This window comes from Anomaloglossus baeobatrachus, chromosome 9, assembly GCF_048569485.1.
Source record: "Anomaloglossus baeobatrachus isolate aAnoBae1 chromosome 9, aAnoBae1.hap1, whole genome shotgun sequence".
Classification (NCBI taxonomy): domain Eukaryota; kingdom Metazoa; phylum Chordata; class Amphibia; order Anura; family Aromobatidae; genus Anomaloglossus; species Anomaloglossus baeobatrachus.
This window is the reverse complement of record NC_134361.1, coordinates 207344583-207364012: the sequence shown is the minus strand read 5'-3', so window position 1 is coordinate 207364012 and position 19430 is coordinate 207344583. Positions and strand designations below refer to the sequence as shown.

At 54.9% G+C, this 19430-nt stretch overlaps 1 protein-coding gene across 1 annotated transcript in view; it reads right to left on the bottom strand.

The window, feature by feature from the left end:
- Window positions 1–19096, bottom strand: part of LOC142250708 (complement C5-like) — a 61325-nt gene extending 42229 nt beyond the window's left edge. The window contains exons 1-17 of the mRNA XM_075322906.1: window positions 18911–19096; window positions 16254–16416; window positions 16091–16161; window positions 14508–14599; window positions 14111–14193; window positions 12911–13001; window positions 11623–11728; window positions 11416–11542; window positions 10863–10978; window positions 9420–9611; window positions 9143–9346; window positions 7739–7948; window positions 6887–7036; window positions 6642–6771; window positions 602–670; window positions 252–458; window positions 59–149 (exon numbers count right to left, since the gene is read on the bottom strand). Of these exons, the coding sequence (XP_075179021.1) occupies window positions 59–149; window positions 252–458; window positions 602–670; window positions 6642–6771; window positions 6887–7036; window positions 7739–7948; window positions 9143–9346; window positions 9420–9611; window positions 10863–10978; window positions 11416–11542; window positions 11623–11728; window positions 12911–13001; window positions 14111–14193; window positions 14508–14599; window positions 16091–16161; window positions 16254–16416; window positions 18911–19093 (2285 nt within the window). The 5' untranslated portion in view covers window positions 19094–19096. The remainder of the gene's footprint in view (window positions 1–58; window positions 150–251; window positions 459–601; window positions 671–6641; window positions 6772–6886; window positions 7037–7738; window positions 7949–9142; window positions 9347–9419; window positions 9612–10862; window positions 10979–11415; window positions 11543–11622; window positions 11729–12910; window positions 13002–14110; window positions 14194–14507; window positions 14600–16090; window positions 16162–16253; window positions 16417–18910) is intronic.
- Between the last annotated feature and the right edge of the window lie 334 nt (window positions 19097–19430).

The following is a 19430-nucleotide window of genomic DNA, read 5'->3' as shown; positions in this document are numbered from 1 at the left end:
TATCAGAACTGCAGACTCCGCCTCTGAGGGGCAAACCCTGACCATGCCCTGTAAGCACCTGCCAGAGATGGAGAGCTCTTCCCACAACCAGCTCTCGGGGAAGTAACTGCGGACTTCCGGCTCGTCCAGATCCAACACCGTTCTGATGACTGGAAAACAAGACGGCCAGTTATTTCCTGCTGCTCCTCTAGGGCCTGACGGCAGCCAATTATTTCCTGCTGCCCTTTGGGGTCGGCACTATGAATACTCACACATTCGGCCCATGTCTAGGTCTTTCTGAGCCAGTTCGCGGTCTCTTTTCTGCACCACTTCGCAACAAGCCTTGAAGGCATTCATACAGGGTGTCCCTTTGTCCTTCTTGATCCGCGCTATTCCTGCCGTGCACTGGTGGTCCTCTATGAAGGCCCGGCCCCCGGCCTCGCAGCATTGCCGGAGACGCTTGGCATCATACTTGCGGGCTGAGAAAGATGACCCAATCAACTCAGTCAAGTCTGAGGGCAGCCATGCTGGGACAAGGGTCACCTGATTGCGATGAAGGTGGGCGGCTCACCCAATGCTGAACAGGAGGAATCTACGTAACATACTGGGAGGGGGCACTCACCTGCTTTTTGGGTTTCGTCCAATAGGTAAGCGGATCGTTTTTTCCTTGGTGTTTCATTGCAGGAGAATTCTAAAAAGTGAATTAGACATTGTAAAAATAAAATACCACTCGAGAGGCTACCAGGACTGGCGGGGGAGGGGTGGCAGGGCTACCAGGACTGGCGGGGGGGCAGGGCTATCAGGAGCAGGGTTACCAGGACCGACAGGAGGCAGGGCTACCAGGACCGTTGGGGGGACATGGCTCCCAGGACCAACGAGGGGCAGGGTACCAGGACCGGTGGGAGGGGGGCAGGGCTACCAGAATCGGCAGGGGGCATACAGTGGCATGTAAAAGTTTGTGCACCCCTGGTCAAGATTAGTGTTATTGTGAACAGTTAAGCAAGTTGAAGATGAAATGATCTCTAAATTGCATAAAGTTAAAGATCACACATTTCCTTTGCATTTTAAGCAAAAAAAAAAAATGTATTTTCATCTTTTACATTTTAAAAATTACAAAAAGGAAAATGGGCCGATGCAAAAGTTTGGGCACCCTTGGAGATTTGTGTGCTCAGATAACTTTGACCAAGATTTCAGACCTTATTTAGCCTGTTAGGGTTATAGCTTGTTCACTATCATCATTAGGAAATGCCAGGTGATGCAAATTTCATAGCTTTATAAAAAACAAGCCTCCTTTAACCTTGTGCCAAAAAACAGCAGCCATGGCTTCTTCTAAGCAGCTGCCTAGCACTCTGAAAATGAAAATGGTAGAGGCCCACAAAGCAGGAGAAAGCTATAAGAAGATAGCAAAGTGTTTTCAAGCTGCCCTTTCCTCAGTTTGAAATGTAATTAAAAAATGTCAGTTACGAGGAAGAGTAGAGGTTAAGATAAGGTCTGGAAAACCAAGCAAAGTTTCTGTGAGAGCTGCTCGTAGGATTGCTAGAGAGGAAAATCAGAACCCCTGATTGACTGCAAAAGACCTTCAGGAAGATTTAGCAGACTCTGGAGTTGTGGTATATTGTTCTACTGTTCAGAGACATCTGCACAAATATGGCCTTCATGAAAGAGTCATCAAAATAAAACCTCTCCAGCATTTTTACTATAAAATTCAGTGTCAGAAGTATGCAAAAGAACATCTAAAGGAGATGATGTATTTTGGAAACAAGTCCTGTGAAGCGATGAAGTTAAAAAAGAACTCTTTGGCCACAATGATTGATGTGGAGAAAAAAAGGACACAGAATTTCAAGAAAAGAGTATCTCATCAACCATTAACCATGGGGGTGGATCAATCATGTGGAGGGGTTCTGCTGCAGCCAATGGCATGGAGAACATTTTACGGGTAGAAAAAAAGAATGGATTCAATGAAATTTCAACTAATTCTTGATGCAAACATAACGCTATATGTAAAAAAGCTGAAGTTGAAAAGAGGATGGCTTCCACAAATGGATATTATCCTAAACACATGTGAAAATCCATAATAGACGACCTCAAAAGCTGCAAGCTAAAGGTTTTACAATGGCCCCTGATCTGAACATCATTGAAAATCTGTGGGTAAACCTCAAAAGAGCAGTGCATGCAAGACGACTCAGGAACTGGAAGACTTTTCCAAGTAAGAATGGATGAAAATCTCTCAAATAAGATTTCAAACACTCTTGGTTGGCTAAAAAAAGCATTTATAAGCTATGATACTTGCCAAAAGGGGTGCTACTAGGTACTAACTGTGTATGGTGCCTAAACGTTTGAATTGACCCATTTTCCATTTTTGTTAATTTAAAAATGCAAAACATGAATATATATATTCCCCTAAAATACAAAGGAAAGGTGTCATCATTAACTTCATGCCTTTCAGAGATCATTTCATCTTCAACTTGCTTAGCTGTTCACAATAACAGTAATTTTGACTAGGGGTGCCCAAACCTTTTCATGCCACTGTAGCTACCAGAATTGGCTGGGGAGCAGGGCTGTCAGAATTGGCGGGGGAAATGGCTACCAGGACCAGCGGGGGGGCAGGGCTACCAGGACCAGCGTGTGTCAGGTCTACCACGACTGGCAGGGGCAGGGCTATCACGATCAGGGTTACCAAGACTGATGGAAGGCAGGGCTACCAGGACTGGTGCAGGGCAGGGCTGCCAGGACCGGTGGAGGGGCAGAGCTATCAGGACCAGGGTTATCAGGGCCGGCGCAGGGGGATTGGGTTGGGTTGCCCTTTGGTTGCTTTACTTATGGCGTGGCTTTGTATCCCCCAATATCTGCACAGATAGACCCCCAAATACAAAAGGATGAAACACACACAGTAACAACTATAGCGTCCAGGGATTACTGTAGCCTGTAACCATGGAAACACATAGCGCCGTCTGGGAGCTGCAGACAGTAAACAGCAGGACAGTAAATCAATGGTATTTGTAATTTAATGCAATATTTTCAATGCAGTGAAAAATAAGCGGTTGTAAAGTATCTACACCCCGGAGGGTGGGTAGGAGGACAGTATCCACACCCGCAGGAGAGTGTGTAGGGGGACAATATTGTCAGGAATATGACATTCATACATGTCAGTCAGCTGTCACTTTCCATTTACACACCCCCTGCCTTGCAGCAAGGACCAAATGGTAGGATGACAAAAGTTAATCAAGATACAGGAAGAGTTCCTGAATAGAACCAGGCTCCCTGCTGTCAAGATGAATTCAACTAGGGAAGGGGTCGGGGAAACTGCAAGATTCAAGATGGCTTCAAACACATTCTGTAGTCAATATGGCTTCGGGGAAAAAGTTACAATATTGGAGAATGGAAAATAATAGGGCAGGCATATTTCCGGCTTACTGATGGCGAGATGCACGTCACACATTTTTCTTAAATTGTGGGATGTGTGTATCAATCCATAATTAATAACTCGCCAAGGTAAGCCAACAAATACTTTGTGTTTTCTTTCCATTGGTCGATCAAATCAAAAGTAGGAATATGATGGTCACATCTTCCATGTGGGACATTCAGGGGTGGAGATATGGGGAAAACTGCCAATTCATAACTTTCTTGAAACTGAATGCACATCCCATGTCCAGCCCAGTCTTAGGTCACAAGGTGGGATGGGACATGGAAGGTGCGTAGGTTCATAAAATAAGAGCGGATATTTTCTTTGTGTCTTTTCTCTGGGAGGTTGCGTCGTGCTACGTGTAGGGAAAGTCCTAAGGAAACTTGTGGATCAACAGCGCCTCCCCTATGCCGAGCCAGCACCAGGCCTAGCCATAAGGTACAAGGTAACTGATGTATCTGTGTGTCTGTTTGCAACCATAACTTATATGTGATTGTACGTCTGACATATATTTTCTGCAAATTCCATCCTGTGTATAGTGTATTATCTAGTGTGCCCTTAAGGCGATTAAATATATAATTTAATCTTGGGCTGTTTCTTTTATCTCGATCCCCGAATCCCTTGTCCGTGAGCTCGGATTAACATTAGACGCTACCTGGGCTGGTTTCTGGCCTAATATAGTCCTGCTAACGGACCAAGCCTATATCAAACGAGGAACTGGTGGCAGACTACTGTACTGGGCCGGCAGAATCCTGGTTCACTGGGCTAGTGGAAAGGTTCTGTGTAATGCCCATACCAGTGTTCCCGCACTGTCCTGCCCCCTCCCCAGCGGCGATGTCGGCTCTCTCACCTGTCTGGCTGTCCTGCGGTGGCTGCCCTGTCCCCGGTCCATGGTGCTGTCTCCCGGATGTTATGCACACCTCACAGGCCTCGTGGAACTGCCCGTATGTTGCATGTGCGGACACGACCCTTTTCTTAAAGGGCCAGTGCGACGCTACCCGGAAGTGACCTCCCAGCTCGGCCGAGTAGCTGCAGGTATTTAAGGCACTTTCCCCTTCAGGGAAGTGCCTGGACAATGAGTCAGATACGTTGCTAGTTCGCAGGTCCCATAGCATTGTTGCTGCTGTCTCTGCTGCTGCTGTAGTGTGCTATATTCTGCTGCTGATCTGTGTCTCTGTTTCAATGTGCTGTTGTTATCCCAAGTCTGCCACTGCTGCTACAAGCTGTCACGCCGGTCGCCTACCACGATACCCGCTGCCGCATGTTTCCTCACCGTCCACTGCTATTGCTCCCATCAATTAACCCATACATCCATCCCGGCTGGAACCCTGCTGCTACTGTTACCATCAGAGACTATCGCTCCCATACCCCTGGGGCCAGCCGTGGCAGCACCTGTCTTCCTGAGTGGCACCCGGTCTCACACCTGCAACGTAACACCCTCCACCATCAGAGGCTCTGGTGGAGACCAGGTGTGGTTCCGCAGTCAGGTCCATCTGTGTTTTCTGTATGCTGTGTCCTAGTGAGTCCACTAATCCCTTGCTCGCCAAGCGAGCGTAACAATCTGGCAGTCTGTCGGGGTTGTGAGAAAGCTGGGTGTCGCGCCGGAGGTTGCGCAGCCTGCTCTGTCTCCCTCCCCGAGCCTCCCTGTGCCCACGTGGACAGGAGGTGCCAGTGTTACATTGCGTCAAGCGGACCTTACGTATCCCTTTGGGGCAGCGGAACGTCGCATGTTGGCAGAAGTGACAAGGTCGTATCATGTGGCCCCAACCTATTAGAGACGTCAGGGTGGGGCTGCAGATTTACAGGTCCACAAATGAGCGGAGGGACGTCTGCGTGACCCCCCCCCCCCACGACTCTGTTTGTGACATATTGGTGGCAGTGATGGAATTACCTGCAGGACTCTCTGAGTCGGTTCGTGACAGACAGTATCCGCTCCCTCGGAATGTAGGAGAACAGAATCCTCACCCCTGGAGGGAGGGAAGGGGGTCAGTATCCACACGCCCAGAGCATGGATAGGTGGATAGTATCTGCACCCCCCTGAGGGTGGGTAGGGGGACAGTATCCTCACCCCCCCCGAGGGTGGGTAGGGGGACAGTATCCGCTCCCCCGGTGGGTAGGTAGGGGAACAGTATCCGCTCCACCGGTGGGTGGGTAGGTGGACAGTATTCGCTCCCCCGGTGTGTGGGTAGGGGGTCAGTATTCGCACCTCCCAGTGGGTGGCTAGGGGACAGTATTCGCACATCCCGGTAGGTGGGTAGGGGGACAGTATCCACTCCCCCGGTGGGTGGGTAGGGGGACAGTATCCGCTTCTCCCGGTAGGTGTGTAGGGGACAGTATCCGCACCTCCCGGAGGGTGGGTAGGTGACAGTATCCGCACCTCCCGGAGGGTGGGTAGGGGGACAGTATCCGCACCTCTCGGAGGGTGGGTAGGAGGACAGTATCCGCACCTCCCGGTGGGTGGATAGGAGGACAGTATCCGCACCTCCCGGTGGGTGGGTAGGAGGACAGTATCCACACCTCCCGGTGGGTGGGTAGTAGGACAGTATCCGCACCTCCCGGTGGGTGGGTAGGAGGACAGTTTCCGCACATCCCGGTGGGTGGGTAGGAGGACAGTATCCGCACCTCCCGGAGGGTGGGTAGGATGACAGTATCCACACCTCCCGGTGGGTGGGTAGGAGGACAGTATCCGCACCTCCCGGTGGGTGGGTAGGAGGACAGTATCTGCTCCCCCAGAGGGTGGGTAGGAGGACAGTATCCGCTCCCCCAGAGGGTGGTTAGGAGGACAGTATCCGCTCCCCCAGAGGGTGGTTAGGAGGACAGTATCCGCACCTCCCGGTGGGTGGGTAGGAGGACAGTATCCACTCCCCCAGAAGGTGGTTAGGAGGACAGTATCCACTCCCCCCGGTGGGTGGGTAGGAGGACAGTATCCGCACATCCCGGTGGGTGGGTAGGAGGACAGTATCCGCACCTCCCGGTGGGTGGGAAGGAGGACAATATCCGCACCTCCCGGTGGGTGGGTAGGAGGACAGTATCCGCTCCCCCAGAGGGTGGGTAGGAGGACAGTATCCGCACCTCCCGGTGGCTGGGTAGGAGGACAGTATCCGCTCCCCCCGGTGGGTGAGTTGGGGGAAAATACTCCAGGGTAAATATCTCTAGTCCTTAGGAGTGTCCGCACGGCGCACATTGTTCCTACACACGGTGCGGTTTTGCTGCCATACTGGTGTTCTATGTGGACACTACAACCCCCAGTATGCCCTACCTGTGCTCTGTGATGCCTGGATGTTAGCATTTGTGATGAAGGTCAGACCGGCGATTCTGAACACGTCCTTGTTATCCTGCCCGGCTCCGGCACCGCAGCCCAGATCGCTCTCCTCGATCCTCCGGAGAACCTGAGGATGACATACAGAGGCTGAGCACAGCTGAGGTTCTGTGACAATGGAGACAATCCATTAGGACCGAGTCCACTGTCATAGAACCTCAGGCCTGTACAGACGCAGTGCTTACTCTGTCCATGGGTCTCTGCGTCTTCTTGGTCACATCATAGACAGAGACGTCAACAGCGGACAACGCGACGATGGATCCGCTCTGAGCTTGGACTTTGAGCGGCACCGAGGCCTTGGGTAGGAGCCCCCCACTATTGACTGACAGCTGCACCTGCAGAGAGGAAGACCCCAAAAATCAGCGCCCTCAGACACCCAGAACCCTCCTCTGACCGCAGCATTGAGCCTTCCAGACACCCAGGACCCTCCTCTAAATGCTGCACAGTGCCCCTGGACACTCGGTACCCTCCTCTAAAATGCAGGACAGCGCCCTCCGGACACCCAGGACCCTCTACTGACCACAGCGCTCCCCCGGACACCCAGGAGCCTCCACTGACCGGAGCATAGCGCCCCGGACACTCGGTACCCTCCTCTAAATGCAGGACAGCACCCCCCGGACACCCAGGACTCTCCACTGACCGCAGCACAGCGCCCCAGGACCCTCCGCTGACCTGAGCATAGCGCCCCTGGACACTTGGTACCCTCCTCTAAATACAGGACAGCGCCCCCCCCCGGACACCCAGGACCCTCTACTGACCACAGCACAGCACCCTCTGGACACCCAGGACCCTTCACTGACCGGAGCATAGCGCCCCCGGACACTCTGTACCCTTCTCTAAATGCAGGACAGCGCCCCCTGGACACCCAGGACCCCCCTCTGACCGCAGCATTGAGCCCTCCGGACACCCAGGACCCTCCCCTGAGAAAAGCACAGTGACTCCTGCACGTGTGGCCCCAGAGCTGGTTACAATGGTACACGGGGGCCCCCGGCTCTCAGCCTCCTGCTCTCGGCCTCCGGCTCTCGGCCTCCTCTCACCTCCTGATTATTGACGCATTTCTCTCTCACGTCCACCCAGATGGAATCAGCCACGACCTCAGCGGTAGAGTCTCCGGTGATGATGTAATAAACTAGGAGGCGGATGGAGGGCACCATGGCCGCCGTTATCTGGATGTTCAGATTTTGGGAGGTCGAGTCGTAGACCCTCTGCACCGTATCATACGTTACAATCTTCCCCTTAGAGATAACCTAGGGGAGAGAAACCAAAGATGGAGATGTAGAGTAAGGGGTACTTCTCACATAGCGAGATCGCTGCTGAGTCACAGGTTTTGTGACGTACTAGTGACCTCATCAGCGATCTCGCTGTGTGTGACACTAAGCAGCGACCTGGCCCCTGCTGTGAAATTGCTGATCGTTACACACTGTTCTGGTTCATTTTTTGGCCGTCGGGCTCCCGCAGGGCAGCACGCACCGGTGTGTTTGACACCTTACCCAACGACCTCGTTCGTGACTCACGTAGGTGTGCATCTTCGTTGTGTTCCACGCCCTCTCTGTTCCGATTGGTGATCGATACTGCGTACGGATTGGCCGCTTCCATCCTCTGTTCTGGCTTGTAGATCGCAGTACATTTCAGAGGGCTGAATTAACTTGTCCCGGACCGCGTGCAGCAGCAGATCGTAATACAGTCCATTCTGCATCGGGACTGTAGGATGGACATGGATGGAGAAGGATGGAAGCGCTATTATGTTGCCTTCTCTAAAGGCAAGGCCGGCCAGTCACAACGCAGTTGCGACCACCAATCGGAGCAGAGGGGGCGCGGAAAAGGCAATGTAGATGCACGCCTATGTTACTAATCAAGATTTGAATCGTGCTATGCTACAGGGTCCCAGCGACCGCCATATCGTTGCTGCGTTGCTGGGAAGATTTAACTGTTTGACAGCTCACTAGCAACCCTGTAGCGACGTAGCAGCGATCCTGACCAGGTCGTATCGCGGTCGGAATCGCTGGTACGTCGTTTAGTGTGACGGTACCCTAAGACCCCCAGACAAATACCGCCCCAGGGTACAACATCCACAACACAGCCCCGGGCCCCGAGGCACAACTCCGGGCCCCCCAGCACAGGCCAGGGCCCCTCCCAGCACAGTCCCAGGGGCCCCCATAGCACAGTCCCAAACCCCCCCCAGCACAGTCCCAGACCCTACCAGCACAGTTCATAGTCCCCCCAGCACAGTCCCAGACCCTCCCAGCACAGTCCATAGTCCCCCCAGCACAGTCCCGGGACCCTCAGCACAGTCCCGGGACCCCCAGCACAGTCCCAGACCCTCCCAGCACAGTCCATAGTCCCCCCAGGACAGTCCCGGCCCCTCCCAGCACAGTCCCGGGGGGACCCCATGGCACAGTCCGTTGTCCCCCCAGCACAGTCCCGGGTCCCCCAGCACTCACCAGGTAGCTGTAATGGCTCAGTTTGGCCATGTATGGGCTTTTGGGCACCACTTGGACATTGAGGTAGCCCCCGACCTGCAGCACTTCGCTCTCCCGTGCCCAGTTGATATACAGGTAGCTCTTGGTCGGTGACTTGTAGGCGGTCGCTGTGTACGTGGCTGTCGCCTGATTTTCGTCTGGCAGTTTGTTGTTGGCGGTCTTTATCTAATAGAGACATAAATCGGGTGTGACAATCGCTTGTGATCGGCAGCGGCGTCCGCAGCGGTCAGTGACTCACGGTAAAGTGCAGGGCTTCCACGTTGCCCGGGATGTTAACCACAAACTCAGCGATCCCTTTATCATTTGTTATCTGCATTTGTGAGTGATGGGTGTCCGAGGTGAGGGATTCTCCGCCCTCCACAACCATCTCCTCGGAGAAGGTCAGCCGGATCCTGGGCACCGCCTTGTCCAACGTGTCCTTCAGCTGAACCTGTGACAATCGTGTGACGTTATCAGATACGTGGAGTACGGGGGGGCAGTGTGATGCGGGGTACAATACTGGGGGCAGAGTGGTGTGGGCAGAAAATACCAGGAACAGTGTGGTGTGTGGAGACAATACCGGGGACAGCGTGGTGCGTGGAGACAAAACCGGGGACAGCGTGGTGTGTAGAGACAATACCGGGGACAGCGTGGTGCGTGGAGACAATACCGGGGACAGCGTGGTGTGTAGAGACAATACCGGGGACAGCGTGGTGCAGGGAGACAATACTGGGGACAGCGTGGTGCATGGAGACAATACCAGGGACAGCGTGGTGCATGGAGACAATACCAGGGACAGCGTGGTGCATGGAGACAATACCAGGGACAGCGTGGTGCATGGAGACAATACCAGGGACAGCGTGGTGCATGGAGACAATACCGGGGACAGCGTGGTGCAGGGAGACAACACCGGGGACAGCGTGGTGCATGGAGACAATACTGGGGAGAGCGTGGTGCGAGGCACAATATCGGGGACAGCGTGGTGCGTGGAGACAATACCAGGGACAACGTGGTGCAGGGAGACAATACCAGGGACAGCGTGGTGCAGGGAGACAATACTAGGCCAGGGACAGCGTGGTGCATGGAGACAATATCGGGGACAACGTGGTGCAGGGAGACAATACCGGGGACAGCGTGGTGCGTGGAGACAATACCAGGGACAGCGTGGTGCGTGGAGACAATACCAGGGACAGCGTGGTGCGTGGAGACAATATCGGGGACAACGTGGTGCAGGGAGACAATACCGGGGAGAGCGTGGTGCGTGGAGACAATACCAGGGACAGTGTGGTGCGGGGAGGCAATACTGGGACATCGTGGTGCGTGGAGACAATATCGGGGACAACGTGGTGCAGGGAGACAATACCAGGGACAGCACAGCGTGGTGCGTGGAGACAATACCAGGGACAGCACAGCGTGGTGCGTGGAGACAATACCAGGGACAGGGTGGTGCGGGGAGGCAATACTGGGGAGAGCGTGGTGCGAGGCACAATACCGGGAAAGCATGGTGCGTGGAGACAATACCGGGTACAGAGTGGTGCAGGGCCCAGTACCGGGAACAGCGTGGTGCGGGGCACACTACCGGGGACAGCGTGGTGCAGGGGCCAGTAGTGCAGGGCCCAGTCTGTGTCTTCTGACTGCCCACAGATTTCTGCTCTGGCAGTGAACGCTGCGGGTCTCCTCTGACAGGATGCAGAGCGCTCACCTTCACATAATACGGCAGCGTGGGCTTCACGTACAATGGCGTCCCGATCAGTTTCAGGGTATACGGAGTGATCACGTATCTGACTTCTGCGTTTTCGCTTTCTTCTGACTGTGACCCTGACAATGAGAAGATGACACGGAGATAATGTTCTGTGAGACGCCCCGTGGATCCCTCCTCCCTGAGCACGGACACGGTGGTAATGTCAGACGCCCCGTGGATCCCTCCCTGAGCACGGACACGGAGGTAATGTCAGACGCCCCGTGGATCCCTCCTCCCTGAGCACGGACACGGTGGTAATGTCAGACGCCCCGTGGATCCCTCTTCCCTGAGCTCGGACACAGAGGTAATGTCAGACGCCCCGTGGATCCCTCTTCCCTGAGCTCGGACACAGAGGTAATGTCAGACGCCCCGTGGATCCCTCCTCCCTGAGCACGGACACGGAGGTAATGTCAAACGCCCCGTGGATCCTTCCCTGAGCGTGGACACCGTCTGCATTATGTAGTGTTCAGCGCCATCTGCTGGCCGCTCTCAGCAATCCTCTTCATGACGTTACCTGCCGTCTCCTCCACCGAGGTGGTTATATACAGGTAGGATCCGCTCAGCTCCTCCAGCTCTGACAATCCGAGCTCGGCCACCGCTCGTCGGCTGCTGAACTGGAACACGGCTTCTCCACCGCTCATCTACAAGAGGAAGCACAACCTCCAGAACCGCGCACACCAATAATGGGGGCCCTGACGCTAACTGACAGCGCCCCTCTTACCGTCAGCACATCGATGGATTTCGGCAGCATACTTCTCTCACCGTCCGTAATGATTCCATAGCGGATGAAGACTTTCGCCTGCTCGAGCTTCTTTCCATAGTAATAGCTGAAAGAAATCAAGAAATGTTCAGAAATTCAAGAGTTTCAAGATCTCTACTTGCTGTCAGTGAATGGGAATATTCTTATGTACATATAGAAGTAGAGGGTCTAGATCTAGTATATGTGGACTGCTCTGCTCATGGATGTGTATACAGCCACCACTAGGGGGAGCTTCGAGCACATAGATGTATATACAGCCACCACTAGCGGGAGCTTCGAGCACATGGATGTATATACAGCCACCACTAGGGGGAGCTCTGAGCACATGGATGTGTATCCAGCCACCACTAGGGGAGCCCCGAGAACATGGATGTGTATCCAGCCACCACTAGGGGGAGCTCCGAGCACATGAATGTATATACAGCCACCATTAGGGGGAGCTCCCTGCACATGGATGTATATACAGCCACCATTAGGGGGAGCTCCCTGCACATGGATGTATATACAGCCACCACTAGGGAGAGTGCTCTGTACATTGATGTATATACAGCCACCACTAGGGGATCTCCGAGCACATGGATGTGTATAAAGCCACCACTAGTGAGTGCTCCGAGCACATGGATGTATATACAGCCACCACTAGGGGGAGTGCTCTGTACATAGATGTATATACAGCCACCACTAGGGGATCTCCGAGCACATGGATGTGTATAAAGCCACCACTAGTGAGTGCTCCGAGCACATGGATGTATATACAGCCACCACTAGGGGGAGTGCTCTGCACATGAATGTATATACAGCCACCACTAGGGGGAGTGTTCTGCACATGGATGTATATACAGCCACCACTAGGGCAATGCTCTACACATGGATGTATATAAATCCACCACTAGGGGAGCTCCCAGCACATGGATGTATATACAGCCACCACTAGGGGGAGCTCACACGGATGTACAGTATATACAGCCACCAAGGAAAAGCTCCTTGAATTTATTATAGTCCTATGATAGGATCTCCCCCTAGTGGTGGCATGTGGCAGTACAATGTCATCATTTATGTCTATGGCTGTACAGTAGAGCTGTGCATTTGGAGCTCTGTATCAGGAATACGCATACACCACTTCTTGTAGAATGACATGAAAGAGAGCTTTCCTCTCTGAAATCCCCAATATACACGTCACTGAGCAGCCGAGCTCTAGTGCCCCTATTAGAGTTGGTGTCTGCTTCCTTGTATTTGGGGGGTCACTTACTGCGCTTTCACTGTGATCGTGAATTCATCAAAAGTGTCGTGTGATATGAAGTTCTGTGCCGGTACGATGGCGACGAAGAATCTCGGCAGCACTGAAACATATAGATAATGGTGAGTGGCTACGAGGGGTGATGAGGGCCGGGCACAGGGGGTGACGAGGAGTGATGAGGGCTGGGCACAGGGGGTGACGAGGAGTAATGAGGGCTGGGCACAGGGGGTGACGAGGAGTGATGAGGGCTGGGCACGGGGGGAGGGGGGGCAAGGAGTGATGAGGGCTGGGGACAAGGAGTGATGAGGACGGGCACAGGGGGTGATGAGGGCTGGGCACGGGGGGATAAGGAGTGATGAGGGCACAGGGGGGGACGAGGAGTGATGAGGGCTGAGCACAGGGGGTGACGAGGAGTGATGAGGTTTGAGCACAGGGGGGGGGCAAGGAGTGATGAGGTGATGAGGGCTGGGCACAGGGGGGGGCAAGGAGTGATGAGGCCGGGCACAGGGGGGTGGCGAGGAATGATGAAGGCCAGGCACAGGGGGTGACGAGGAGTGATGATGGCAGGGCACAGGGGGTGAGAAGGAGTGATGAGGGCAGGGCACAGAGGGTGACGAGGAGTGATGAGGGCCAGGCACAGGGGGGGACAAGGAGTGATGAGGGCTGGGCACGGGGGGGGCAAGGAGTGATGAGGGCTGGGCACAGGGAGGGACAAAGAGTGATGAGGCCGGGCACAGGGGGTGACGAGGAGTGATGAGGCCCAGGCACAGGGGGTGACAAGGAGTGATGAGGGGTGGGCACAGGGAGGCGGACAAGGAGTGATGAGGCCGGGCACAGGGGGTGACGAGGAGTGATGAAGGCCAGGCACAGGGGGTGACGAGGAGTGATAAGGGGTGGGCACAGGGGGGCGGACAAGGAGTGATGAGGCCGGGCACAGGGGGTGACAAGGAGTGATGAGGGGTGGGCACAGGGGGGCGGACAAGGAGTGATGAGGCCGGGCACGGGGTGACGAGGAGTGATGAAGGCCTGGCACAGGGGGTGACGAGGAGTGATAAGGGCCAGGCACGGGGTGACGAGGAGTGATGAGGGCCAGGCACAGGGGGTGACGAGGAGTGATGAGGGCCAGGCACAGGGGGTGACGAGGAGTGATGAGGGCAGGGCACAGGGGGTGAGAAGGAGTGATGAGGGCCGGGCACAGGGGCTGATGAGTACCGTATTCCTTCACGTCAAACGCTGCCGCCGTAGACGTGGTGTAGTCCGCTCCGTACGCTGCTTCAATCTTCCATGTCCCATATCTGAAAACGACAACGAAAAATTATGTTCAGGTGACAGAAACGCAAAGAAAACATTTTAAGAAGCAGCTCCAGATCATTCCAATATGACAGCTGCTGCCAGTGAATAGCAGCAGTATTCGCACCCGCAGGAGGAGGCTCCAGCTCTCACACAGGGAGACTCCTGGAAAATCATCATTTTATTATAAAGTTCTAACAAATCTTCAGGCTGCGCCAGCCCTTTAACGTCTGATTGCAAAATCAAGATGGCGGCAATCTGGATTCCCCCTCCCCACCCCCTCTCCCCCCCGATTCAGATGGAGGTGGGAGCCACATACTTGGGGTTGGCGGGGATTTTGAAATCAGGAAAGGAGATGATGCCGGTGACGTCCTCCTGCGTTATCACATCCACCTTCACCTCGTCCGGATCCTTCATAGAAAGAGAAGAAGAATTCTACAACCGGCAACCAGGGCTCCCCAACCTGAGCGCGCTCTTATACTACACCAAATTAACTTCCAGAGCTGCGCTCACTATTCTGCTGTGACATTGTGTCTTATCCTCCAGAGCTGCGCTCACTATTCTGCTGTGACATTGTCTCTTATCCTCCAGAGATGCGCTCACTATTCTGCTGTGACATTGTGTCTTATCCTCCAGTCACCTCCAGAGCTGCACTCACTATTCTGCTGTTACATCGTGTCAATACCTTTAAAAGGTAACCTGTCACATCAAAATACACTATTTTCCTGGAGATATGAGGCTAGTCTGTTTGTAGGATAATAGTTTTCTGATGCTGCAGTGACAGCTCGAATATCAGAGGAAATTATCCTTATTTCTCTTGGAACACTGCTGCTTCAGTCACAGCTTTGCACAGTTAACCGTCCCCCCACACAGACTGACAGCCAGCATAACGCTAACCACCCCCAGCACGGACTGACAGCCAACTCAGCTGTAACCCCGCCCTCAGCACAGATTGACAGCCAGGTCAGCTGTTACCACCCCCCCCCCCCCCCCCCGTGTGGAAAGACAGCCGGCTCATCTGTAACCACCTCCCAGAGCGGACTGATAGCTGATTCAGCTGTAAGCTCCCCCAGCATGGACTGACACCTGTCTCAGCTGTAAACGCCCCCAGCGCGAACTGACAGCTGTCTCAGCTGTAACCTCCGGTGCGAACTGACAGCTGTCTCAGCTGTAACCTCCGGTGCGAACTGACAGCTGTCTCAGCTGTAACCTCCGGTGCGAACTGACAGCTGTCTCAGCTGTAACCTCCGGTGCGGACTGACAGCTGGCTCAGCTGTAACCTCCGAGCGCACACTGATAGCTGGCTCAGCTGTAAGCGCACCCCAGCATGGACTGACAGCTCAGCTGTAAGCGCCACCAGCGCAAACTGACAGCCGGCTCATCTCTAACCTCCTCCAGTGCGGACTGACAGCCGGATAATCTGTAACGCCCTCCGGTGCGTACTGAAAGCCGGCTCAGCTGTTACCTCCTCCCAGCGTGGACTAACAGCTGGCTCAACTCTAACCGCCTCAGGCGCAGACTGACAGGCGACTCAGCTGTAAATGCCTCCGTTGTGGACTGACAGCCGGCTGAGCTGTAACCACTTCCGACGCGGACTGAAAGCTGGCTCAGCTGTAATCGCCTCCGGCGTGGACTGACAGGCGGCTCAGCTGTAAATGCCTCCGTTGTGGACTGACAGCTGGTTCAGCGGTAACCACTCCCAGCGCAGACTGAAAAGCGGCTCAGCTGTGACTGCCTCCTGCTTGGACTGACAGGTGACTCAGCTGTAACCGTCCCCAACGCGTACTGACAGCCGGCCCAGTATGACGCACTGTGCGGCTGATTAACCCCTCATCTCCAGGTTGGGATGTTATGACAACAAGCTCCCATTAGCATTAGTTTTCGGCTGCTGCCATCACTGACCTTGAAGGTGACGGTGACCGCTCTGCGTGCTGGTCTCAACTCCTCATCCATGGAGTAGATCCGAACCTTCACTGTGGAGAGAGGAGGATGAGATGTGCCGCAGACGCGAGGACCACGTGTGGGCGGGACCACAAGTCACGTGTGGGAGTGGGAGGGGACTCACCGGACTGCTCGGGGGTGTACACCGGCTTATCGCACTGGATGAACAGGAAGCCGTTAAGATGTGAGACGGGAACTTGCTGCACCTTCGTGAATGAACTGCTCTGAGCTTGCAAATACACAAACTGCGTGGTGCCGATCTTTCGTGGGAAATCCACGGGAAGTATCTGTGGAAGTCACCAAAAGCGTGATCGTTTAATGGCCGACAACCTGCCAGAACTGGAAGAGCCGCCACATTGGTTGTCACTACAGGGAATTAGATGCCAGGGGGCAACACATGAACACCACCTGAAGGGGGCACTAACTTTACAGAAATCCTCCATATTATACCACCTTGTGGTGGAATATGGTAGATGATATAATGAGCTGCATATTGCCCTTTCTCCACCCTCAGTGTTCTGTGCACACCACCCCTCCACCGCATTGGCCTGTACTAAGCCCCACACTGTACTCATATTCATCTCCATGCGCACCTGTTCTTATCCCCTTCCCCGAGCTCCCCTGTGCCTCATCCCTCTCCTGCTCATCCCCTTCCCATGCTTTCCCCTGTGCCCATCCCTATTCAGCCCCTCCCCACTTTCAACTGTAGGGTTATCCATCCCTGGTAGTTGTTGCCACTCATCAGTCCCTCCCCCATGCTTCCTTCTGCCCGGCCCTGCTCAGATACTCCCCTGCGCCCCGCTCCTGCTGAGCCCCTCTGCCACACTCCTGTGTGTCCCTCCCCCATGCTCACCTGGTAGTTGATGCTTTTCAGCCTTTTCCTTAGCTTGCCTGTGCCCCGCCCCTGCGAAGCCCTTCGCATACCCCTCCTGCCCAGCCCCTCCCATTGCTTCCTTGTGCCCGCCCCTGCTCAGCCTCTCCCCCACTCTCCCTTGTGCTGTGCCCCTATCCTGTTTAGCCCCTCTCTTGTACTTCCCTGTCTCCTGCCCCTCTCCTATTTAGCCCTCTCCCGGAACTCCCCTGTGCCCTGCCCCTGCTCAGCCTCTCTCCCCTTCTTCCTTGTGCACCGCCCCTGCTTAGCTACTCCTTGTGCAATGCCCCTGTCCCTTCTCTTCTGTCCCTATGCTCCGCCTCTCCCCTGTTCAGTCCTTCCCTGTGCTCTCCTGTGCCCTGCACCTACCCTGCCCCGCTCTCCCCAGTGTCCTCCTGACCCTCACCCTTCCATGTCCCTCCTACTCAACCCCTCCTATGTACCAACCTTTTGCCCTTCCCCTGCTCTGCCTCTCCCCGCTCTCCGCTATGGGCCACACCTCTCCTGTTTAGTCCCTCTCCCACTCTCCCCTGTGCACCACCCCCTGTTCAGTGCCTCCCTGTCCCTCCCCTGTGTCCCACGCCTCTCCTATTTAGCCCCCAACATGAGCTCCCCTGTGCCACGCCCTTGACCTTTCCTCACTCTCTACTGTGCCCCGTCTCTGCCTTCCTCCACTCTCCCAGTTGCCCTGCCTCTGCCTCGCTCTTCCCTGTGCTCCACTCTTCCCTGTGCCCCACTCAGCCTCTCTCCCCATGCACTGCCTTTGTCCTTTCCCTGTGTCGCGCCCCTCACCTGTTTAGTCACCTCCCCTGTGCCTCGTCCCTACCCTTCCCTGTGCCCCATCTCTGCCTTACCCCGCTCTCCTCTGTGCCTCACCCCTGCACTGCTCTCCCCTGTCCCACCCCTGCTTAGCGACTCTGTGTTCACCACCCCTTACTCTTGCCTCACACCTTGCCTTCCCCCGCTCTCCCCTGTGCCTTGCCCCTGCCCCACTCTCCCCTGTGCCCTGCCCCTGCTCAGCCTCTCCCTTTTTCCCCTGTGCCCTGCCTCTGCTCAGCGACTTCCTGTGCACCACCCCTGATTCTCCCCTGTTCCCTGCCCTTCTATTATTCATCCCCTCCCTGAGCTCCCCTGTGCTCTGCCCTTTCCCTTCTCTTTGCTCCACCCCTGCCTTTCCTGCTCTTCCCTTTGACTCGCCCTGCCTTCCCCTGCTCTCCCCTGTGTCCCACCCTTCTATTGTTCAGCCCCTCCCTGAGCTCCCCTGTGCCCTGCCCCTGCCCTTCCCTTTGCCCTCCCCTGCCCCTACCCTGTACCCCACCACTGCCTTCCCCTACTCTCAACTGTGCCCCGCAGCTTCTATTGTTCAGCCCCTCACTGAGTTCCCTGTGCCCTGCCCCTGCCCTTCCCTTTGCCCCACCCCTGCCTTTTCCGATCTTCCCTTTGCCTTGCCCCTGCCTTCCCCTGCTCTTCTCCCCTGTGCCCCACAGCTACCTTCCCCTGCTCTCCCCTGTGCCCCGCCCTTCTATTGTTCAGCCCCTCCCTAAGCTCCCCTGTGACCCGCCCCTGCCCTTCCCTTTGCCCCACCTACTTTTCTCACTCTTCCCTTTGTCTCTCCCCTGTGCCCCACAGCTGCCTTCCCCTGCTCTCCCCTGTGCCCCGCCCTTCTATTGTTCAGCCCCTCCCTGAGCTCCCCTGTGCCCCACCCTTGCCCTTCCCTTTGCCCTGTCCGTGCCCTTTCCTTTTCCCCACCCCTGCCATTCCCCCTCTTTCCTTTGCCTCGCCCGCTCTCCCCTGAGCCCCACTGCTGCCTCCCCCTGCCCTTCCCTTTGTCCCACCCCTGCCCTTCCCTTTGCTCCACCCCTGCCCTTCCTCTGTGCCCCGCCCCTGATCCCTTCTCCCCCCGCACTCACCTGTAGGGTCACCTGTCCCTGGTAGTTGTTGCCACTGTTCAGCTCCACGCTCTGGCTGTGGAATGTTTTCCTTTTATCAGGGTAAGTAAGTAACGAGATTGTCATGGGGAGATTTTCCCGGTACCCAAAGGCCTGGACCAGCACCGTCTCCTGTGCACCAACTCGCCACTCCCGGGGGCCCATCACCAGGTACCTGCAACACAGAGACAATGTAACAAACCCTCAGCTGGAAATCTTCTGATCCATATTCGTTGCTATGTCTTACCAACCTCTGTCTAAACATTTATGGAGTAAATAACATCTGTGCAATCTCATCTATCAGATCATCCCAACATAGGTCTGTGTAGATTGTCTAATCAGAAAAAAGACTGACTGGACCACCTATGTGTGTGAATTAGGTGCTTGTATGTCATGTATTTTTAAGATAGCACCAAATTCACACACGTAGGTGTTCCAGTCAGTCTTTTTCTGATTAGTATGCAGTTTCTTCTGACTGAGAACCCAGAACCCCGCCCTATTA